We start from the raw sequence: 21,857 nt of genomic DNA on the forward strand, positions 1-21,857 counted from the left end.
AAAACATCACAAACTCGTTTAGTATAGGTATATCGAATGTGGCGCCCAAATTTTGACTTTGGAATATATAGCTACCAGGACTTCTGCTGATTGCAGTGAATTTTGCCATTTTGTGCTTATATTAACGAGCTTGAATTAGAACTTAGGTCGTTGATTCGATACCCTGTGCTTGCCGAATGCTCCTTTATTGGTATATCAAAGAACAAATGCAACTTCTTTTTCAGGGGTTCTTTTAAGTGCCATGTTGCAAGAAACTTTTTGAGACATTTTGTAACGTGTCATATTTTTAATCAGTAGTCAAGAGTTTTCGTTCTTCATCCCCTGTCTCTTTTTATTGATACATCAAATTTGATTTATAATTGAATTTGATCTCGTCCTGAATATTCTTGAAAAATTTGACTGGCTTTTTGACATGTTTGGCAAACAACAAAACCAATAGATCAAACAATAAATAATTTTGAAAGTATAAGATGTAATTGCAATATCATTATTTAGACCTATTTGATATCCGTTTACAACAGAAAGTACCTTTAATCTGTAGGTCAAATATGTATATATACAAAAGAAAATATATATCAGAGCACTCATTAAAAGCTACAAACAATAGGCAAAAATCTAGGCATACATAAGAATTTATTGGGATATGTTTAAGTGAATATTTGCTCCTTATATCAGGCATTTTATGTATCCTTCGATTATGTTTTCGTCTTTCATTGTTAGATTTTATATAAATGGGGGTCAAGGAATTTTGTAAACCATCTTATTGCGGTGATTTATTTCTTTCGTGATTTTTTTACCTCATTGATATATTTTCAAGTTTAATATACTCGCAAAAATCGAGTAAATAAATTGGCGGCAAAATAAATCGATTCGCATCATGTACAATATCATTTGATTCAAAAACTGTTTTTCAATCAATTTGAGTCACAAATATGGAAATGCTGATGACGACTTCAGCCACAAGGAATTGGTAATTCACGCTACAAAACATATTAGTAAATATCACAGTTGAACCAGAATAATTCACAATAAACATCACTATAACATGGATTCTTCTCTGTCAATTTCTATTCTAACTTGTGTCAAAGGAGTTTTCGGCATTAAGTCCATTTTATACACCTTATTTGCATCATCTATGTTTGGCAAATGAACTTTTTTCGCTCGCGGAGTGTTACTTTTAGAGTTGTCGTACGGTGAATTGTTATTAGATGGCGACGACTTTGGCGAATCCATAAACGATCTTTCTCTTCTTACTGAATGTGTTGGTTTAGAAACATTCGACATTTCTCTTTGAAGTGAAGATTTCTCTTTAGAAATGTTTGACTTCTCTCTGTTTATCGTTGATTTCTCTCTTGAAAGTTTTGATTTTTTCTTGTGGAGAGTAGAACTATCGTTTGGTGACAATTCGTCTTTTTGAAGTGATGAATTTTCTTTCGAACCACCTTCAGAGCTTTCTCCTGATACTGTGTCATTTGTAGTTTTAACAGATGTAGAATTGACAAAAGATTTCGATTTCTTTGGAGTTTTCCCCCTTGGGGAACTTGCTGAATGCGCAAAAGAATGCGATCTCCATGAAGGTGGGCGAACTGGTATTGGTTCTTGTTCTTTCCAGAAATTAGCTCTATCAAACAGATAACCAAGTCCTTCGTTCGCTTCTCCCACAACGTCTCTCTCTGCGGGGTTATGTTTCGCAGATTCTGAAAATATTTATTAAAAGTTTATGAAATATAGTAAATATTCATAAACATAACTGACTTGTTTTTGTTTTAATTTAAAAAAAAACTGTTCATTTTGAATACATTAGCATTTGTTATATTCAATGCAAAAGTCTATATGGTTATCGTAAAGTTAATTTGAAGACTTTGTCATTAAAAAGAAGAAAACGGGCAATTAAATAAAATTGAGAATGGAAATCCTTGAAATACAATTAGAACATGTCAGTAGAAAAAAAGACAAGAAGACAAACAACGTCTTTAAAGTGTACTAAAATGCAAATTGTTCGGTTCTAATCACATTAAACCCGTAGTTAACAGCATCTTCTATGGAATGGTTGACATTTCTGATTGACTGATGAATTATATGACCATGATTTTGTTCATTCTGTGTTGAAGGTCTTACATTGACTTTAAGACAAAGAACAGCAATAAAAAAAAAGCTATCCTGTTGGTTTTAATCTATTTGTACTGATTTTGTGTCCTGGATGGATACGTCATATCCTTTGTTTTTCAATTGAACATTTTTAAAAATAATGTACATTTTCTTTAATTGTCTTCGTGATTAAAATTTCTGTCGATAATTCTGGCAAGCTTTCTGTCTCATGCTTTTGAGGTTTTAATTGTCCTATTAGTTTGAAAGTTTCAAAGTTTGCATACACCTTTTTATGTTCGCCAACTTTGTCTCCTTCATCTTGATATTTGTTTTCCTTTAGAGATTTTTTGTTCGTATTTCAAATAGTCGTTAGTACGTTATTTTCATTTTATACTCTACACTACACTACACTTGTTTATACATGGCAAGTAAACATTTAGAAATAAATAATAAAAGTACTTACTTGTCATATAATCAAAGTATTTCTTGTCAGTGTAAAGCTCCTCCAATAAATTACGCCATTTACTTTCCGACCATCTAAGCCTATTTGGATCATTGCCAAGTTTTAAATCCCCACCAAATTTAGCAAGGATGTCGGACCATAGTTTCGGATTTTTCTTTCTATTTACTCTTTGGAGCGGAGGTAGGTCTTTTAATTTCGGATCTTCAAAGAAAAGCGGTAAATCCAAGTCCTGCTCTTGTGTCCAAGTATTCACCTTTGCACTCCTCATTGAGGGGAAACTCCTGAGGGACGATAACGACTTTCTCTTTGTAACAGGTGGCGCCAATGTAGATGGACCTTTTTTCTTTTTCTGAAAAGAAACATTCTTTCAATCTCCTTTATGAGTAAGGTTAAGTAGATGACGCGTGCAAACATAAATATATTTGTTAGATATCGCGTGCTTTGATATAACTATGTGTGAATTAACAAGTGGTAACCAATACATATTGGATGCCAGTGTAATCTGAAATGTCTTTTGTGAATTTATTTAATATGAAATATACAAAAGTAATGTATCTATACATAGAAGCTAAACTTACATTATCCTGATCTGTTTCTGTATTGTCAGGGCGTAGGTTTGGAAGAATTAGTCTTGGCGTAGCTATTTCCAAATCCATTTCCACCCATTGAGCATCTTCATCGTCAGTATCACATTCCTATTGGACAACAAAGTCACGTGAGAAACTGCTTCCGTGTCACGATATGACTCTTACAAAAAACTTTTTATTTATTTTTTTTTAATCTTGTTTCAAATTAATATTACACCAACATCCAAATTCTGTGACATTGTGTATTAAAAGTGTCCAGTAGTAGATGTGAAATGAGTACTGACAAATATTTACATTAGCTTAAACGAATCATGAATGTGAAAATTAATGTGGTGTTAGACATAAAAGTTAGATTTGAAATGTTATCTATATATTGAGAATACATCATAAAACAATAGATCCAACAATTCGAGTAACACGTTTGTTTCAATTTGGCAAGGACAATTTCCATTCTCATCTACTCGACTCTGTTTCCATTTCATAACTGTTGGAAAATGGGAGCGACATCTAGGTACATGTAGGACAAACTGTAATTCTTTCAAAATGACTTATAAATGTTTTGGTGCACATTCGCTGTCATAAACAGGTGTGCATCTCATTGCAAAATCATTTTTACATGCTTTTTACATTTCATGTGCATATGTAATGCTCTTACGAAGTCAAAGCGTTTTTTTTTTTACTGAGACCTCGGATAATATGTAATAAATTTGTTCCATTTCCTTAGTACAGACAGGGGCACAGTTTGTCATAATAGAAGGTTATCTCCCTTTGCAAAAAAATAGAAACCGGTCGGTAATGAAAATAGACTATTATCCTATGCCATTCGACTTCTGTGTTCTAATATGAATATCAGGATATATTGTTTCAGTAAAAAAAGACCATAGTTGGCTACCTCAACTCGACTACTTTTCCTTCTTCGTAAATGATTAAAGGAATCTATTTTACTAGTGATCTGTTTGAAAAGAAGAAATATTTGCTTGTGTATAAAACTGATTGGTTGTCTATTAATCTTAAATATTTGGAATGAGAGTTAGATATTCAATGTAATTAACGTCAAAAGTATTCAATTTGAAAAACCTTTCTTTAACCTTTCAATTGATAAAAGTTGAATTATTTCTATTGAATTGAAACATGAATACTTGTATATTTTTATAATATTTCAAATTATTATGTTTGTGAAAGTCCTAACTTACGCATTTATTTAGAATGTTATCAAACTATGAACGACTTATCATAGATGAATTACATCTATTCTTACCTTTTTCTTCTTTTTCTTCTTCTTCTTTTTGCCCTGTGGTTCCTGGTCCACTTTTCTGTTTGCTAAAACATTCCTCTGTGCTAACACTGGTCCAATTCCTCCATTCCCAGAAGGCATTTCTCCTTCCAAATGTTCAACTTGTCCTGGTAGGTTTACATCGTCTTCGCCATTTTCGTCTCCTTCAAAATCTTCGTCAGATTCCCAATCTTCGGCATCGATAGTTCCAAGGTCAAGGACTAACCTTTTCTTCTTTTTCACAACATTGCCATCAGCGTCCTTTTTGCTCTTTTTCTTTCCTTTACCTTTCGATTTTCCACCTTTTCGTTTCTTTCTTTTTATTCTGCTTCGTGCAAGTTCCTTGAATCTTTTCATAAAAGACGCGCTTCCTCTTTCACTGCCTTCCATCTCATCGATAGGGTCGAGGCGCTGACGCTTGTCTATGAACAAGGAAGCATCAATCTGCAAACAAAACATATTTTAGTGTATAACACCTTATACATGTACAACAATTTTCGTATGTACGACTAACAAACTAAGGATAAAATTGTATTCCAATGATTAAAACCTTAGCCTTGTTATGTAACGTAAATTAAATACACAAATGTAAGCTTTTTGATCTTGTGTAATCTTCTTCTGGTATAAAATCTTTAGAAAAGTCGTGAGAGGTTAGGCTTTTTATCTTTTTTTCATAAATATAATACGTGTATTTCAAGATTGATCACTTTTTAAAGTCTCTTTTAATACTTTTTTAATAGTAGCATATGATGTCTCCGTCAATAAAATATCAACACAACAAAGTTAGTCTTGATATCGATATAGATATTGCTCTAAAATCAGTAGCGGTACCAAATTTCCTGCATTTTAAATGCGCATTTCGGCCATCAATACCTCTTCAGTGATGTCCTAATTACATCCTGAGACTAAAAGTATCTTTTTGTACCGTTTCAATCTGTAACTCTGAGTGTGACGTTTGAAATTATATTTCTTTTCGTTTCGAGATTTCTGTTGCGCAATACTGAGTAATTCGGTTTTCGGACTTTGTATACTGTTTTACGCGCCCTTTTCGTTTCATCGAGATTTCACACACGAAACTTGTTCGACAACTTTATTAAAATTAGAAATGTGATATTGTGCTCTGTATGAATCCTATTTTTTGTATTTTCTGTTTGTAGATATTAGTATGAACAGTTGAGAGGATTATTATGACGCATGTATAAAAATATGGACTTTAATATTCAAGTGATACATATGTTTTTTGAAAACAAATGTTAAATTAAAACTGTTTGGTGTGTATCTCCTGCCATATTAGTCTTTGTTGTTTCTTTATATAGAATATAGATATAGGAAGATGTGGTGTGAGTGCCAATGAGACAACTCTCCATCCAAATAACAATTTATAAAGTAAACAATGATAGGTCAATGTACGGCCTTCAACACGGAGCCTTGGCTCACACCGAACTAAAAGCTATAAAGGGCCCCAAGATTACTAGTATAAAACCATTCAACCGGGAAAACCAACGGTCTAATGTTCGGACGAGCAAAGCGAGGTAGAACATAAGAGTATTTAATCGTGTGGCATTAGCGCCTTAGCTTTTAAACATTTGCTCAATAAAAAAATGGACAATAGCGATTTTTCTACATGACATTTGAGCTTCTGAGTTATATGGTTTTCATTTCGATGTAAAACAAAGGAGTTTTTTTTTGCATCCTACTCGTTATACGATTAAAATGAAAGTTCAAGATTAATAGCAACGTACATGACATTAAGATGAAAGAATCATTTAAAGAAAGTACTCAGTCAGTCTGTACTAACTTAAGTACAAGTATTTACATAAACGATACTTTATAAACATTTTACCATAACTTTAAGAATAATCATGACATTTATATTACCCCCTTTTATTTGGTTATTACTGTTTGTATACATCCCTAAACAAACTGCGGGCTAACAGACAGCACAGATATTATATAAATCAAGATTATGAATTTTATTTAAGTACAAATGTATTACGTTTACTCATTTACGGTGACAGTTTAAACTGTCGAAGAGATATAACATCAGAAGAAAAAATCCAAAATTAAATGCAGATCGAGAATTATTTGTTGGAAAGTAAGAAAAATATATACGAAACCAATTTTACTGCCTCAGATGCGGATTTCGATAAAAAAAAAAATGGTTAATTCAGGAATTCTGGGAGCCAAATTAGATTGAAAGCCTAAATTCAAACGTTGAAGAGCTGATGTTATTAAAAGGGTTATGAAGTTAATCCAAAGTCCAACCTTTCTTTTAAATTAACGTCCAGTGAAAGATATTTCATAGAGGAATATGATTTATAGATTCATGCATAAGAAACAGAAGAAATTATTGAAAGGGCCCGTTTCCGAGCATACACATATATATAATATTAATTATACAATAGTTGTAAGAATATATTATATTAAAAATAGATGCTTAGATAACTATACTCACTACTAGATGGTGTTTGACAATAAATAAAAATAGAATATTGTACATGTGTCTCTCAAATAAAAATAAAAAAATAAATTACAACATTACTACATGTATATTAGTTTTGGGGCGTGCAAATCTTCTTTTATTTCAAAACAAGTACTTATACATCTTGACACTGACATGTTAACCTTTTCAGACTCACGTGACATCAACCAAATAAATTGGTCATACTTTAAAAATATGAGGGAAGTGTTTACATTGAAAGCTTGCTTCATCAGGATTAAAATCTAGTTATTTTTCATATGCAGTGCATTCTATTGTTCAGGAGGATCTTACCTTTGAATTTTAGCGATTCAGTTAAATTGTGCCTTTGTTTACAAATAAACAAGTGCACTAAGTCTTGTTTACAAGTCAACAAGTACACAATGAATGCAGCCATTTAAGGACAATTTCCACAGATTCTTTTTTTTTATTTCTAGTTAAATACTCTAAAAAGGTATGCCTAATATCAAAATAGTATCAATTAAACTTCGTTTTAAAAATCCTGTTTAAACATTAAAATGACAAATATTCCTAAAAAAAAAACAACATTTGTACATACCATATTTTGTCGAGTAAAATCGTCCATGTAATCATCATCGAACCCATCAAATCCCTGTAAATAAACAAATTATTCAAATGTAAATAAATAAATTATTTAAATAATGGTTAAGTATATTATCGCATTTGTAAACAAAGACTTTTAAACGTCACCTTTCGTTAACGTATAATAGAATTTCAATGTTAAACAACTGTCCAGAGAAGTCCTTACTGGTTTTCTTATATTTAATGGTATCAATAAAAGAAAATACGTCTGCGTGTTGACGTCATAAAAATCAACTTTTGAACAATTGTCCAGAGATAGAATTACTGATTTTCTTCCTTTTATTGGTATCATTAAAAAGATATATGTCTGCATGTGGACGTCTTGGAAATAAGATTTTAACAATTGTCCATAGATGGAATTACTGATTTTCTTCCATTGAATGATACCAATAAAAGGATAATTATTCGTCTGCATGTAGAAGTCTTGGAAATTAAATCTAAACAAGGGTCAGAAGATGGGATAACTGATATTTCCTCCCATTTCTTTAGTGAATTAATAAATGGAGAAACAAGGTAGACGTCAATGGGACGCCGACCAAGAAACACGATTTAAAAAACATAAGGAGACGTTGTAGGATTACCATTGATACAATTATCCGTTTAATACCAAAAGAACAGATGTTAACTCAACAAACGTGTACTATGAATATGGGGAATTGAAGGATATATAGCAATGAGCGAAAAATATAACAAACATAATGAAGACGTTTATATTCTTAACAAGTTGAATTGGATTACGAACATGCAAAATCACAAATGCACAAAATTGATCGTTCGTCCTGAGCATCAATGAAACATTTGCCACTGGACGCAATGCAACTGACAATCAATCAATCGGTTAGTCGTAGCATGCAACAATAGCTCTTTGGTACAGTTTGTGTATATCTTTAAGTCTTTAACAAACTCATACGAAATCTATCTTTATTTTATTTTACCTCGAATCCTTGGGATCTCAATCTTTCAATTTCTATATTTGACGGTGTAACCATTTTATCATCGCTGTATATGAGACGATCGATGTTATATTTAGAATCGTCCGGTAGTCCTAGATCCATTTCCGGTCTCAAATCAGGGTTTTCTATCTTTTCCCGAATAGTATTCTGTCGAAGTCTTCTCTCTTCTTCTTCCAATTTCTTTCTTTTTTCTTCTTCTTTTTTCTTCTTCCACATATATATTGCAAATATGATGGCGATTATGATAATTAGAAGTAGAATTACGATGGCAATGTAGATTCCAATACTAGCTGCTGCTACCGTCTCAGGCACTAGTTGTGAAGATAAAAGACAAGGAATGAATGCATGCATGCTGAATATAATTATAAGCGTACATTCAAAGATTTAAAAAGTAACTGTTTGCGGGTTTCTTTTGCAGTTGTGTTTTTACTGCGATTCTTGTTCACGGCAAACTGTTATTTTATCTATAAAAAATCCTACACGAAAATAAGGACGTTGCGAAATATATTTAATTCTGATTTTTTACTTGAATTTTAGAACTTGAAGCTTTTTGTAACAGCCAACGCTGAAATTAACAACTTTTCTGTTTTGCCCTTTTCTATAGAAAACACACATTTAATTTAGCTAAATAGAAATAAGATCTATTAAAGAGATTTTACATTTTGTGACGTAAACACAAGTTAACCTAAAAAATATTAAGCAATGATATTTATTCCATTTAAAATAAATAAATATGATATAAATCCTACCACAAATAGATTCTGCTGTTAGTACCAGGTTTCCACCAGTGGCATTAACATTTGTGGCATTCTGTCCATAATGACAATCCTGTGGATACTGTGTAGCATAAACAACGCTATTAATTGTTTCAATTACCTGAAATGAATATATCGAACGAAAATATAAACAGTATAAATATGCCATTGAAAATTTATCCTCAGATAAAATATAACGACTAAAAATGCAGAATACATCGAACGATATCATAAACAGCATGCGTATGCCATTGAAAATTCATCTTCAGATCAAATATGGCGAGATAAAACTTTGTCATTTGGTATAAATTAATGAATTGATTAAAATACATTCATGAGTTTTAAACACGTTAGTACTGTACTATTGTGATTCCTGTAAATTTCCCGTAATTCAGTTGTGACTTTTGTGGATCAATGAGGTTCCTGTGACTCGATAGCGATTCCCGTTACTTGATAGCGATTCCCGTTACTCAATAGCGATTCCTGTTACTCGATAATGACTGCCGTATAATGATTCCTGTGGCTCGATGATGGTTACCGTGTAATAATTCCCATGGCTCGATGATGAGTGTCGTACAATTATTCCCGTGTGTCGATAATGATTCCCGTAGCTTGATAGTAATTCAAGTGGCTTGAAACATGTAGTTACTTCAGGTGCGTAAAAGCAACTCCCATGGATCGATAGAACGAACATGCATCTGATAAGCAATTTCGAAACAAACGATGAGATGATTATTGCGATTGTGTTCTACAGTTTGCGATATTTAATCTGATTAATTATCAATGGTATATTTACACTACTTGTATCAATGTTCAAGTGACTAACTGAAACCTATTGATAAGTTCGTTCGTAATTATTATTTGGTTAATCGATTTTCAACATCAATTAACTTCGGAAAAAATAAGTTCATGCAAAACCTTTGAAACCAGTTATATTTAAATTGTTAGAAAGAGATATTTCTATCAATATTTACTATCAGTTTAAAGTAAAATTCATTAAACATGCCAAACATTTAATTTCTATTTGTAGTGGAAAATTTGCCTTTTGTTTTATTTTCAAAAGTTAAAATTGACATGCTATGATATTTTAATAATTCGTACTGAGGAGAAAAGGCTGTTCGGTTTTAAATATTTTATGAAGAACAAAAACTATGGTGGAACCTAATTAAATTTAAGTAAACATGCAACGATAGATTTAAGGATTTATTTTGCATTTACTAACTGCACACTGTTTATTTTTAGAAGTACCTGAAAAGAAGATAAAAAAATGGGACAAATTAATCATTTGAAAAAGTATGATGCATTTGACGATATGATTTATCAAAGAAAAAAAAGAATAGTTAATAATAATAGTCCAAAGAAGTGCACAAACAACATCATAATAAACTCATCGTAGATGCCAGGAAAGAAATTTCATATTTGTGCCAGACGAGCGTTACGTCTACAAATGACTCATCAGTGACGCTCGAATTAAGAAATTTTAAAAAAGGCCAACATAAAGTACGACGTTGAAGTGCATTAAGAACCAAATATTCCTAAAAGATTTGCCAAATACAGCTAAGGTAATCTATTGCTGAGGTCAAAAAAGCCTAAAGTATTTCAAAAATTCAAAGTTTTGTAAACAGTTGAATTTATAATAATGTACATATCAATGATAACTCAAGTCAACATAGAAGTGCTGACTACTGGGCTCAGTGGCGGATCCAGAAATTTTCATATGTGGGGGCCCACTGACTGACCTAAGAGGGGCCCGCTCCAGTCACGCTTCAGTGATTCCCTATATAAGCAACCAAATGTTTTCCCAAAAAGGGGGGGCCCGGGCCCCCTGCCCCCCCCCCCTAAATCCGCCTCTTGGGCTGGTGATACCAGCAGTGGCATTAACCCTGTGGTTGTAAATAAACTCATCATAGATACCAAGATTGGAATTTTATATTTTTGCGCTAAACGCGCGTTTCCTATACAAAAGACTCATCAGTGATTCTTAAATCAAAAAATGTTAAAAAGTCCAAACAAAATACGAAGTTGAAGAGCATTAAGGAACAAGAACTCCTAAAAGTTTTGCCAAATACAGCTGATGTAATTTATAACTTAGGTTTTTCTTTCAATGGAGATAACTAATTCCTACCTAAGATATTTCAAAAAGAATTACATCCGAACCATAGTAAATAATTTTCGTATATTACTTTGTTGGTGTGGGTGGTTATACCTCAACTGACATAGTTTGCTTTAGTATACCAAACGGAATTTTACCAAGGGATAAAAAGGATAGGATGATAATATTTTTTTATCAAATTCATTTTATATCTTTCGTAAAAATTTGCACACAATGTATGTCATGGCATTCGAAATTAAGAGGTAGTCGACTCCATCCGACGACATCGAAAGTATTGTATAGCTCTTTTGCAAAACCATAAAGGCAATAAATAATCCATTACTCTTAAATATGTGCTTTCATCTGTTTTAGAGTTTAAGTTAAAGACGTGAAACCTTGTACTTACATAACACGTGAATCTATAATATGTGCTTTCATCTATTGTAGAGTCTAAGTTGAAGACGTGAAGCATCATACTTACATAACACGTGAATCTATAATATGTACTTTCATCTGTTGTAGAGTCTAAGTTAAAGACGTGAAGCATCATACTTACATAACACGTGAATCTATAATATGTACTTTCATCTGTTGTAGAGTCTAAGTTAAAGACATACTTACATAACACGTGAATCTATAATATGTTCTTTCATCTCTTGTAGAGTCTAGGTTAAAGACGTGAAGCATCATACTTACATAACACGTGAATCTATAATATGTACTTTCATCTGTTGTAGAGTCTAAGTTAAAGACATACTTACATAACACGTGAATCTATAATATGTTCTTTCATCTCTTGTAGAGTCTAGGTTAAAGACGTGAAGCATCATACTTACATAACACGTGAATCTATAATATGTACTTTCATCTGTTGTAGAGTCTAAGTTAAAGACGTGTAGTAATGTAGCAGACCCTGACGTAGAGGAGTACAAACAGTTTACTATTCCGCCAGCTAAAACAGGAAAACATAAGTGCGTATGGTAAATGTACTATTGCATCAATTATGGTTGCAAAATTGTCGATCATTTTTAGCTGAAATGATATATTCCGGTTTTAAATCTCAAGTAATCAAAATACTTTGAGAAAATATTCCAATCTGGATAATACATAAATCTTTGACAAAAGAGACAATTGAAACGTAAAAGTCCTAAATAAAATACAGTCGAATCTCGTTATTGTTAAGACAGTCAAACCAGAAATATATTTCGAGATACCCATAGTTCTGCTCATTTAACACGACTCATCGGGAATTAAAATACATATAGGAGCACGGGAAAACTTCAACTTAATATCAGAAATTTCAAGTAAACCGAGTTTTGTAAAACAACGAGAGTTAACTATAGTCAGTTGTTTCCTTAGTTTATGTAATAATGGTTTTATATTAAAAATTAGTATAGTATTACGTAAAGAAAAGTATTGTTTATTTTTTTTATACTCATTCAAATTTAAAATGCCTTCATTACCCATCATAGTTGGAAAAGCTACACATTACATGGCGTTGATAAATACCATTGAACAAATATTCATAATATATTATGATTAAACAAGATAAGAAGAAAGGAAATGTGTGAAATACGGCAATGAAACAGCAATCTAACGACCCACACATTCAAAAGGTATGTAAAGGTTACCAAAAGTATCAATCTCAATCCCTCTTTTACGCCACCCACCCACACGCACACACATACACACATTTGCTTTGCGAAAGAAATAAATTAATCTAAAGTAAACGAATAAACTTGTGATTTCTATAAGAGACTAAATTACTCACCAGAATAAGCTTGGATCTCGGAGCATAGTGAGTAGTCAAATGTCATTGTTGATTTGTCTGTACAAACGTCTAATCCACTGCTAGCAGCACACAAATTTCCGCTTCCGGTATCGTAGGTATAATTAAACGTTCCCAAAAATGAATCTGGACATTGAATATTTTGACTAGATATTGTGTCTGAAATATCAATACAAAATAATAATAAATTTCCTGACCAGACAATGTGTCTTTAAATTTGATACAAAATAATAATGTATTTCAAACAGATTGCATCATCTTCATTTCAACGTTCTCATTTTTATTATTATTATCTAGAATTTTAGTTCCAATTAACATACATATAAATGATACCAAAAAATATAACACACAACAGGGTTGTATTTTTAGAATGAAGGATATAAAGTCATGCATAGAACAAAAAGTCACTGAAAAACAATAAATCTAGGAAAAATGTCAAAGCATTTTGTTTTTTGTATTTTCTTGGACTAGGATAAGTACTAGTAAAGCAACTCTATAAACAAAATATATTCAATTGTTATAAAATTCAATATACAATTTGTAAACGTGGCTTCAAATTGGTACTTAAATGGCTTCGTGGTACCTCGAAATATCCTCTGCGTGGTAAAACTGTAAAATGAGTATACATAATAAAAGTAATTATTCCAAGAATTTCGTTTCTCTAAAATATTCAAACATTTATTATAATTAATCAAATATGTGTGACTTTTTGTCATATGAAATGTGTAACTTTCTGTCCTGCAACTTTTTTCGCGGTATTCTAAATTTAATTTCTGTACTTCAACTACTTGTCACGTGACTTTCTGTCTGCTTACCGGTTTTCTAAGGTATTTTTTAACAAAACATAGTGGGAATAGGGAAAGATAAACTCACTATTTTTAAGAAGCATGTGATAACTTAAAGTTGAATAGTCTGACAGCTCGCATATTGTACTGATGTCGGAGACTGTCACTGTGTTATTTAGGTAGATCTTTAATCTGGCGTATTCCGCGTCTTTCAGTTGTGCTGCAGTTGTATAAATAAAGATTAAGATTTAATATCAGTAATATGTTAGGGAAATTGTGTATGGTATAAATAAAAGGAGGTATGAACCATGACCTAATTAGTGAGCTCGGCAGAGACAAATATATTTCTTACAGGATAAAAGGTCTATAAGGGTAATGCAAATTTTATGTTAACATGTTAGAATGATAGTCTGAACTTTTCTGCGCAAAAAAAAAAAATACGCTTTATAATATCGATGTACATGTAGAAATTGAAATATATGATCCAAAAAGCCCTGTATTTTTTGCCACGGTCTTCATTTAAATTTCTAAGAAAGACATCGTATCGCAAAATGTTAAGTAAGGAAAGGCATTGGAATATAATGATTATATAAACGACAATAGCTGTCTGAAAATAAAATTTATTTGTGCAGTCAATAGAAATTTTAATTGCTTCAAGCATGTTGAACCTTTAATACAAATAGGTTAGAAATAAATCATTAATATAAAAAATGTTATCTGACAAACGAGTGTCTCTGAATTATTCTTTTGCTTGTCATTTTTAAAAGTCCCCCTTTCCCAAAACAAATCATCGACCTTTTCAGTGACTGCTAGTTATACCACTTACTTGTTGCCTGGTAGTAGCGATACTTGTATCCTGAAATGGCGGTTAAATCCATACAAATATAGGCAACAAATGGGAGGGCAAACACGTAAAATACTTCAGAACTGAAAACAAAAACACAAACATCCTAAAAGTACGTTAGATGTCATATATACATGTACATATAACCGCAACATACATTTCAAATGCACTACAGTAACTGCTAGGATTTGTTTAAAATGTTCACTTTCGGGCTACTTATTTCACATTTAATTCATGCGACCACCTTCAAAATGAACAACCACCAGAATAACCTATTTAGTTCAAAATTTCTACTTTGCATTGAATTACATATTATAATTGATTTCAAGTAGAATTCTACTACCATTCCCTCGCTAGAAGTTTCTGTCGAGCTTTTGTGTTAAAAAGTATTCCTTTCAGAATCAAAATGGGAATAAGTTATTTTATGTTTTTTTAAATAATTATGTAAAAATAAGAATAAAATGCTACATGTTTTTGAAAATGTATACGATACGATAAGTGACTATCATTATAATTGATTTAAAAAATATGTAGGGCACTTCCTTTCGTTTCTTATAATCAATATAAAAAACAGCATTCATTTCTACATGTATGATAAGCCCAAAAGTGAAAGAATTTCAATCTTAAAGGGCCCATCGCAGATTTTTAAATGAAGTCACAAAGTACAGTTGTCTTTTTTGAATATGATATTCGTAATTTGGCAATCGCTTTCGTACCAAACTGATGGTGTATTTGAAAACTTTTCATATAAATAAACTCATCATAGATATCAGGACTAGATTTTGTATATACGCCAGACGCGCGTTTCGTCTACAAAAGACTCATCAGTGACGCTCGAATCCAAAAAAGTGAAAACTTATACATAATTTATTACCATTATCTTTCAATACATTTCATATAAAACAAGGAAATATATGATTGCCAATGAGACAACAGTCCACCAAAAAAAATGAAATGGATGATGGCAATTAAAGGCAACAGCACGGCCTTCAACAATGAGAAAAAAAAATACCGAAAAGGCCTCAAAATGAAAATTTTGTTGACTATGAACAATACATGTAGTTCCGTTATATTTACATATATAATCGGATAGACACAAGCATTATCTGTACTCTTTGATCTATATTGATATTTTGTTGTCCTTAACTGCAATATATATTAGTTCAGTGCTTTTATTCTGCGATATATTTCGTGGTTCATTTTGGGGGTCAAACGTCGTAAAAGGGTGAAGACCCCTTCATGTCAAATCCGTTTTTTCATTCGTTTTTTACTCGTTCAGAACTAGTTGATATTACCCAAAGCTCAGTTCTTCATTGTATATATATATATATACAGAGAGAGTGCTTGACAAATAAATTCCACTTAAACCGATGCTTGAGTTGCGCGTTTGCATGGAGCTAAAGGCTTCCTTATATCTTTGAGACAAAACACATTCATTAATGCCCTACTCCTGCGTTTTGGCTTATTAAAAAAAATGATGTGTGTATGAGTCTCTAATGTTTTACTATCTGTAATATGGTCTAGCTTGCTTACCTGCTTACATATTGTGTGCCGCTACTCAATTCACATGAAAAAGTAAAAGAACCGAATGATGCAACTTTGAAATTAGAAAATGTATTTGATGTGAATGTCAACTCTCCTCCATTACTACTATACCAATCACCAGTTAAGGCGGATGGAAATGTACAAGTGCCATCTGAAATATAGAAATCGTTCTCAAATATGTACAGAAAAGAACAATGTTTAGAATACAGTAATCAAGTTATAACAGCATAGTCATTTATTTTGTTTTTAAGATAAAAAAAAATAATGATTTTTCTCTTGACTATCAATGACGTCTTTACACTAAATCAATTGGATGGTGGATGTGTACTGATTGATATTAAAGTCTAAGATACATTTTGTTTTTGTTATATGTGTTTCTACTTGTATCCCTTTGATAAGTAAACCGATTTCAACTGATTTTTTTTTTTTTTTTTTGTATTTTGTTCAAACATTTTTTGCAAGTTACACCACTGTCCTATGTAGCGCCCACAAACATGTTTAACCCCGCCATATTCTTTAAGTGCCTGTTCCAAATCAGGAGACTGTATTTCAGTGATTGTCGTTTTTTTGGTACATGCTTGTCATATTTGTTTTTCGAAAATCGATAAATTGTTTTGTTATGAATTAGGCCGTTACTTTTCATGTCGGTTTTTTATTGCCGACCTTACAATATGGGTTTGTCTCATTGTTGAAGGTCTTGCGATTGCCTATCATTGCTTATATCGACTTCATTTAAACTTTGGTGGATAGTTGTCTCATTTGCAATCATGTTTATAACATCTCCTTATTTTAATATATAAAAAATACAGAAATGAAGCTCCCTCATCCATACCCAAAGTAAACAACTGAAACGTCTGTGATCGATGTTATCTAGATCATTTGAAATGTAATATAGTTTGCGCAGTGAAAAAACAGGTTCACAGTCTAGAAATAAAACTATCAATTCAACAAATATGACTGGAAATTAGCTAGCACAAAAACTACGATTGCATTTATTATATAAATTGAAACTCTTATTCTATGAGTACAGAAAATCCGTATTAATGTTTTAATATGTTCAGCACAACTGCGAAAAATTCACGGCAAGTAATCGGCAATTTCAATTTCGTGAAAATAAGTCGACAAGAAAAAAAGTGCATAAAACATACAGTATATAACAAAAGAACGCATCATAAAAGTATCAATTAAAATTGTTACGACACTAGTTTCGGGGTTTTTGTATTCAATAAGTAAGAATCAAACCTACCAGTATAAACAACGGCTCCCAAAAGAATTATAACAAAATACAATCCTCCATTTTTAATATGTTGGCATTCCATATTTGTTTTTATTAAATTGAAAACTTTATTTTTATCTCCATTTTAGAAGAATGTCATTCTTTCTGATGCGGAAAGTTAATTCCATGTTTTTCTGATAAATTCACATATTCAAAAAATTAATAACAACTATAAAATAACAATTATTGTAGAATTTCAGTCCAAGTCGAGGGTAAAAACTTCCCGATCTGTATTCAGTTGGTTTCTAAGCGATTAGTGTATTGAACTAATCTTTTTAGGATTATCTTAATATTATAATTTTTAAAGCATGACCATTTTGGCAAAATTAAATATATCGTTTATTGCTTTATACGGTATGTTAAAAGGGCTAGTAAATATTTTGGAAATTTGTCAGTAAAAATTGAGTAATGTTTTAAGCCGATTCTTTTACAAAGTTCAGTTCAATGTTTTACCTCGATATGACTTAATCATTATAACTTATAGTTTTGATTCATGATATTATATGTAATTGTAGGTATTTTACTACGTGAATCTTTCTTCATTTAATGTATTCAGATAGGTTTTTGTATACTGATTTATAAAGTGATGCATTTCTGGTGTAAGTTTCCAATTGACTCTCTGCCGTATAAGGTCCAGTGGCCTATATTACAATAATATTGTGAGAGAGAGAGAGAGAGAGAGAGAGAGAGAGAGAGAGAGAGTTTGGTAATATCCATTTGACGTGAGTCTGTACTTATACATACCATCTTTGTGTTATTGTTCTATGATAATCTTTGTATTCTTGTCATTCATTTTTGTTAAATTATGCGTTGTTTATATGCCTTTTTGTGTTTCTTCATACATGTAACGTGGCTCAGTACTTATACATCCCGTCTTTGTGTTATTGTTCTATTATAATCTTTGTATTCTTGTCTTTAATTTTTGCCAATGTGCTTTGCAATTGTCTATATGCCTTTTTGTGTATCTTGATATCTGTGACGTGGCTCTGTACTTATACATCCCGTCATTAGGTTATTGTGATATTGCAAATGTTCGTATATTATATTCTTGTCTATAATATTTGCGAATGTGCTTTGTCTATATGCCTTTTTGTGTTTCTATGATACATATTTGTTTGTCTTTATTGTGATTGAGATTATAGCACAATGTTAACCGCTGTATTCCTATTTTTTTATTTTTTTTTCCTATTGTGTCTGTTTGTTTTGTTCACACATCATTGTCAATATAATGGAATTTGATGCGACTGTCATACAAGTAAGAGGTTTAGCCAACATTAAAACCAGGTTTAATCCACCATACGAAAATGCCTGTACCAAATCAGGAATATGATACATGAAGTAAGATATCTATTTGTTTAAGTGTTTGTGCTTTTGATTTTGCCATTTGATTATGAATTTGTCGTTTTGAATTTACCTCGGCGCTCAGTATTTATATTTTTCCACTTGATACATGTAGTCATCTGACCATTATGAAAGAATTTCTAAATTTATTATTAATTTCGTTGAGAGATAGAAACGATTTCCTCTATACTTTTTTCACTAACAGGAGCAAAATCTAAAATGTGTCAAATCTTATGAGAATTTGAAAAGTTTATATCAGTTTTAAAACAATTTACTAGTATACATTTCTTTACACTCTAGTGTTTTTTCGTCGCAACAAGCTACATCTTATTGTTGACGTTATTAATATTGTATTTGCAAATTTTACATATTTTGTATATAAAATGCATATGGGCAGCCATAACCAAATAAATCAAATTGGTTTGCAAAAAACTATTCACATATCATTTTCAAGTTTTAGTTTTGGTTTAGGATAATCGTCTTATACTTAAAATTGATCAAAATCAGTCAAAACTGCAGTTTTTAAACTATCGTTAGGTCATAAGTTCATTATTTTGTTGTTTGTTTAAAGATAATCTATATAATGATAAGGATCTGGGTTCTAATCTTTTTTTCATTTTTTGCTTAGGTGTTTTCGATGAGTGGCTTGATGAAAATATCTAGGTTTACCAAGTTCTTTATCTTGATATTTAAAAGTACATACACATACACGGTACATATTACTGCGTTTTATCCTGCAATTGGGTGTTCTACTATACAGATACAGCCCTACAGATATCGCTATGCTGTATCTGTATACTATACAGATATCGCTTTAAAGCTCCACCCACTGCCGGACTGAGTATTGTATGAACCTGCGTGACCTCAGAATGTGTATTGCACCCGCATTATGGGACAATGACGTATTAATTTCGAATTAACTATTACTTTTATATGTTCTGTTTGTTTTCAAACATTTCTTCAAAGCAATAAGAATCACACCAATGTTCTGATAATATACACGCATGAACAGCAGTCTTTTCTACGATCGATGACAAATTTCGATTTCAAACTGTAATGTGTATGAACAACCATGTCTATTTCAGCATGCTGTTTAGTGAATGTCCAGTCTGAAGCGTAGGACAACTCGTACACTCCTGTTTCAAATTAGACAATGTTTTGTTATTTGTTTTTACTGTTGAAATTAGTTTTTATGTTAAAATAGATAATTATTCACCTTGGGCGATGTATTATTGGTGACCATTCGAGATTCTTTTTTGCGAAGCCGTCTTCAGAATGTGGGATTACTGTATCGTATTACTAAACGGGCCACTAGGGGTTTCAAATCGGGAAAAAAATGCAAAACATGTGTATTTGTGTCTTTCAAAACTCAAATAATACATAGAATTAATTGCAGGATAAAGACAATAACTGTTTAGTGTCTTTAAATATCAGCTGTATTTGTACTCGGCTCGAAACAGATGTAGTAGCTCGCTAAAAGCTCGCATACACCTTGTTTCCAAGCCTCGTACAAATACAGCTGATATTTAAAGACACTAAACAGTTATTGTCTACATATTAAACAAATATAAGGTTAATATTAATAACCATATACATTAAGTACTATATATACCATGGTTTTTACGAGTTAACATATTTAAACAAACGAATCCGAAGGATTTTCCCGATTTTTTTTTTAGTTTTGCGCCCAGTGTATGATTGTAGGCGCAGGTAATTTCATAATGTCATCAGACTGAGGTTTACAAACAAAAATGTCGGATTCCAGCGACAAGGATTAAATAATTATTCTAATGACGGTAAGAATTGTTTTGGTTTTTTTTCAATGTATCATACAAATTAATCATATTTTACAGAATTTTCATCTAATTGAAAAATGCTTTTCTTCCGTTATTATATTAGATTATTTATTAAAACACAATTTTAATAATAAAACAATATTTTAACAGTGGCGGATCCAGGGCCGTAGATAGTGTACGTCCCCTAATCATGTTTTTTTTCACAGATATTTGTAGCCGATATTTATTCCTTTTTGTATAGGTACCCCCTTTTTAAATCGAAATTTAATTGAATTTTCGCAAAGGAAATGATAGTTTTACATTTTATTTTTTTCAAAACTGAAAGAAGAAACATTTAGTAATTGTTTCCAAAATTAAGGGAATTCGTAACAATCTTATATAGTTTGAAAAGGGTTTCTTGAAAGTTGGTACACATAATTTATTGCTTTTTCTTATAAAATGAAAACAAATGAAGATCTTGACCTTTTAGTACGTTTTACAGTTTCCTTAATATTTTAGAGGCGGATACATTTAAAAAAAAAAGTGGAGCTTCAGCCATGGAATAACATGAAAATGAATATGTTATACCATGGCTGAAGCTCCGCCTTTTTTCCTTTGGATTCTAGTCGAGTTGCATATTTAATTAGCAAAGTATGGTACAACATAAATTTGCATATAATATACCATGGTTTTCCCTCACCACACTTTTTAAACAAATTATTTCATAAAAACATCAGAAGAAAAAATCCAATTTATGTATATCCAATACGACCTAACGGTTGCTTATAATTTCTTGCCTCCACTTCTTTGGACGTTGGTCATGGTGGATAGTTGTCTCGTAGGCAATCATCCCACATTTCCTCCTTATTCTTAAAATCATAACTTCTGTGACTTTATACCCATGATGACATTTTCATGACCTAACAAATATTTGTTGTGTACATTTTCGAAACCTCAGAACAGAATGTGAATCAGAAATAGTTGAATATTTCAGTTTATGATTTATTTGAATTTATACTACTTTAAATTGTGCGAGATTATGATATTTAATTTTAACAAACATTTAGATATTTAAATGTAAGACCTTTTGCTATCGGCCTGAGCAGTACGTTATATGCATATATCGTTTTAAAGATTTTAATCCCCTTAATCCAAATCACCATAGCATGCTTGAACAATAGAAATTGCATCAAAGTTGTTATCCGTTTA

General features: G+C 31.6%; 1 protein-coding gene across 1 annotated transcript; it reads right to left on the reverse strand.

Annotated features, from left to right (window-relative positions):
• Positions 1-438: 438 nt before the first annotated feature.
• Positions 439-17,782, reverse strand: LOC143042175 (uncharacterized). Its single transcript, XM_076214444.1, has 13 exons — positions 17,503-17,782; positions 16,245-16,407; positions 14,694-14,794; positions 13,956-14,087; positions 13,065-13,241; positions 12,130-12,245; positions 9,196-9,322; positions 8,429-8,757; positions 7,450-7,503; positions 4,397-4,855; positions 3,130-3,246; positions 2,552-2,900; positions 439-1,697 (listed from the first exon to the last, which is right to left on the reverse strand). The coding sequence occupies exons 1-13, from the start codon at positions 17,573-17,575 to the stop codon at positions 1,039-1,041; spliced, it is 2,856 nt and encodes a 951-aa protein (XP_076070559.1). The 5' UTR covers positions 17,576-17,782; the 3' UTR covers positions 439-1,038.
• Between the last annotated feature and the right edge of the window lie 4,075 nt (positions 17,783-21,857).

This window comes from Mytilus galloprovincialis, chromosome 8 (assembly GCF_965363235.1).
Source record: "Mytilus galloprovincialis chromosome 8, xbMytGall1.hap1.1, whole genome shotgun sequence".
Lineage (NCBI taxonomy): Eukaryota > Metazoa > Mollusca > Bivalvia > Mytilida > Mytilidae > Mytilus > Mytilus galloprovincialis.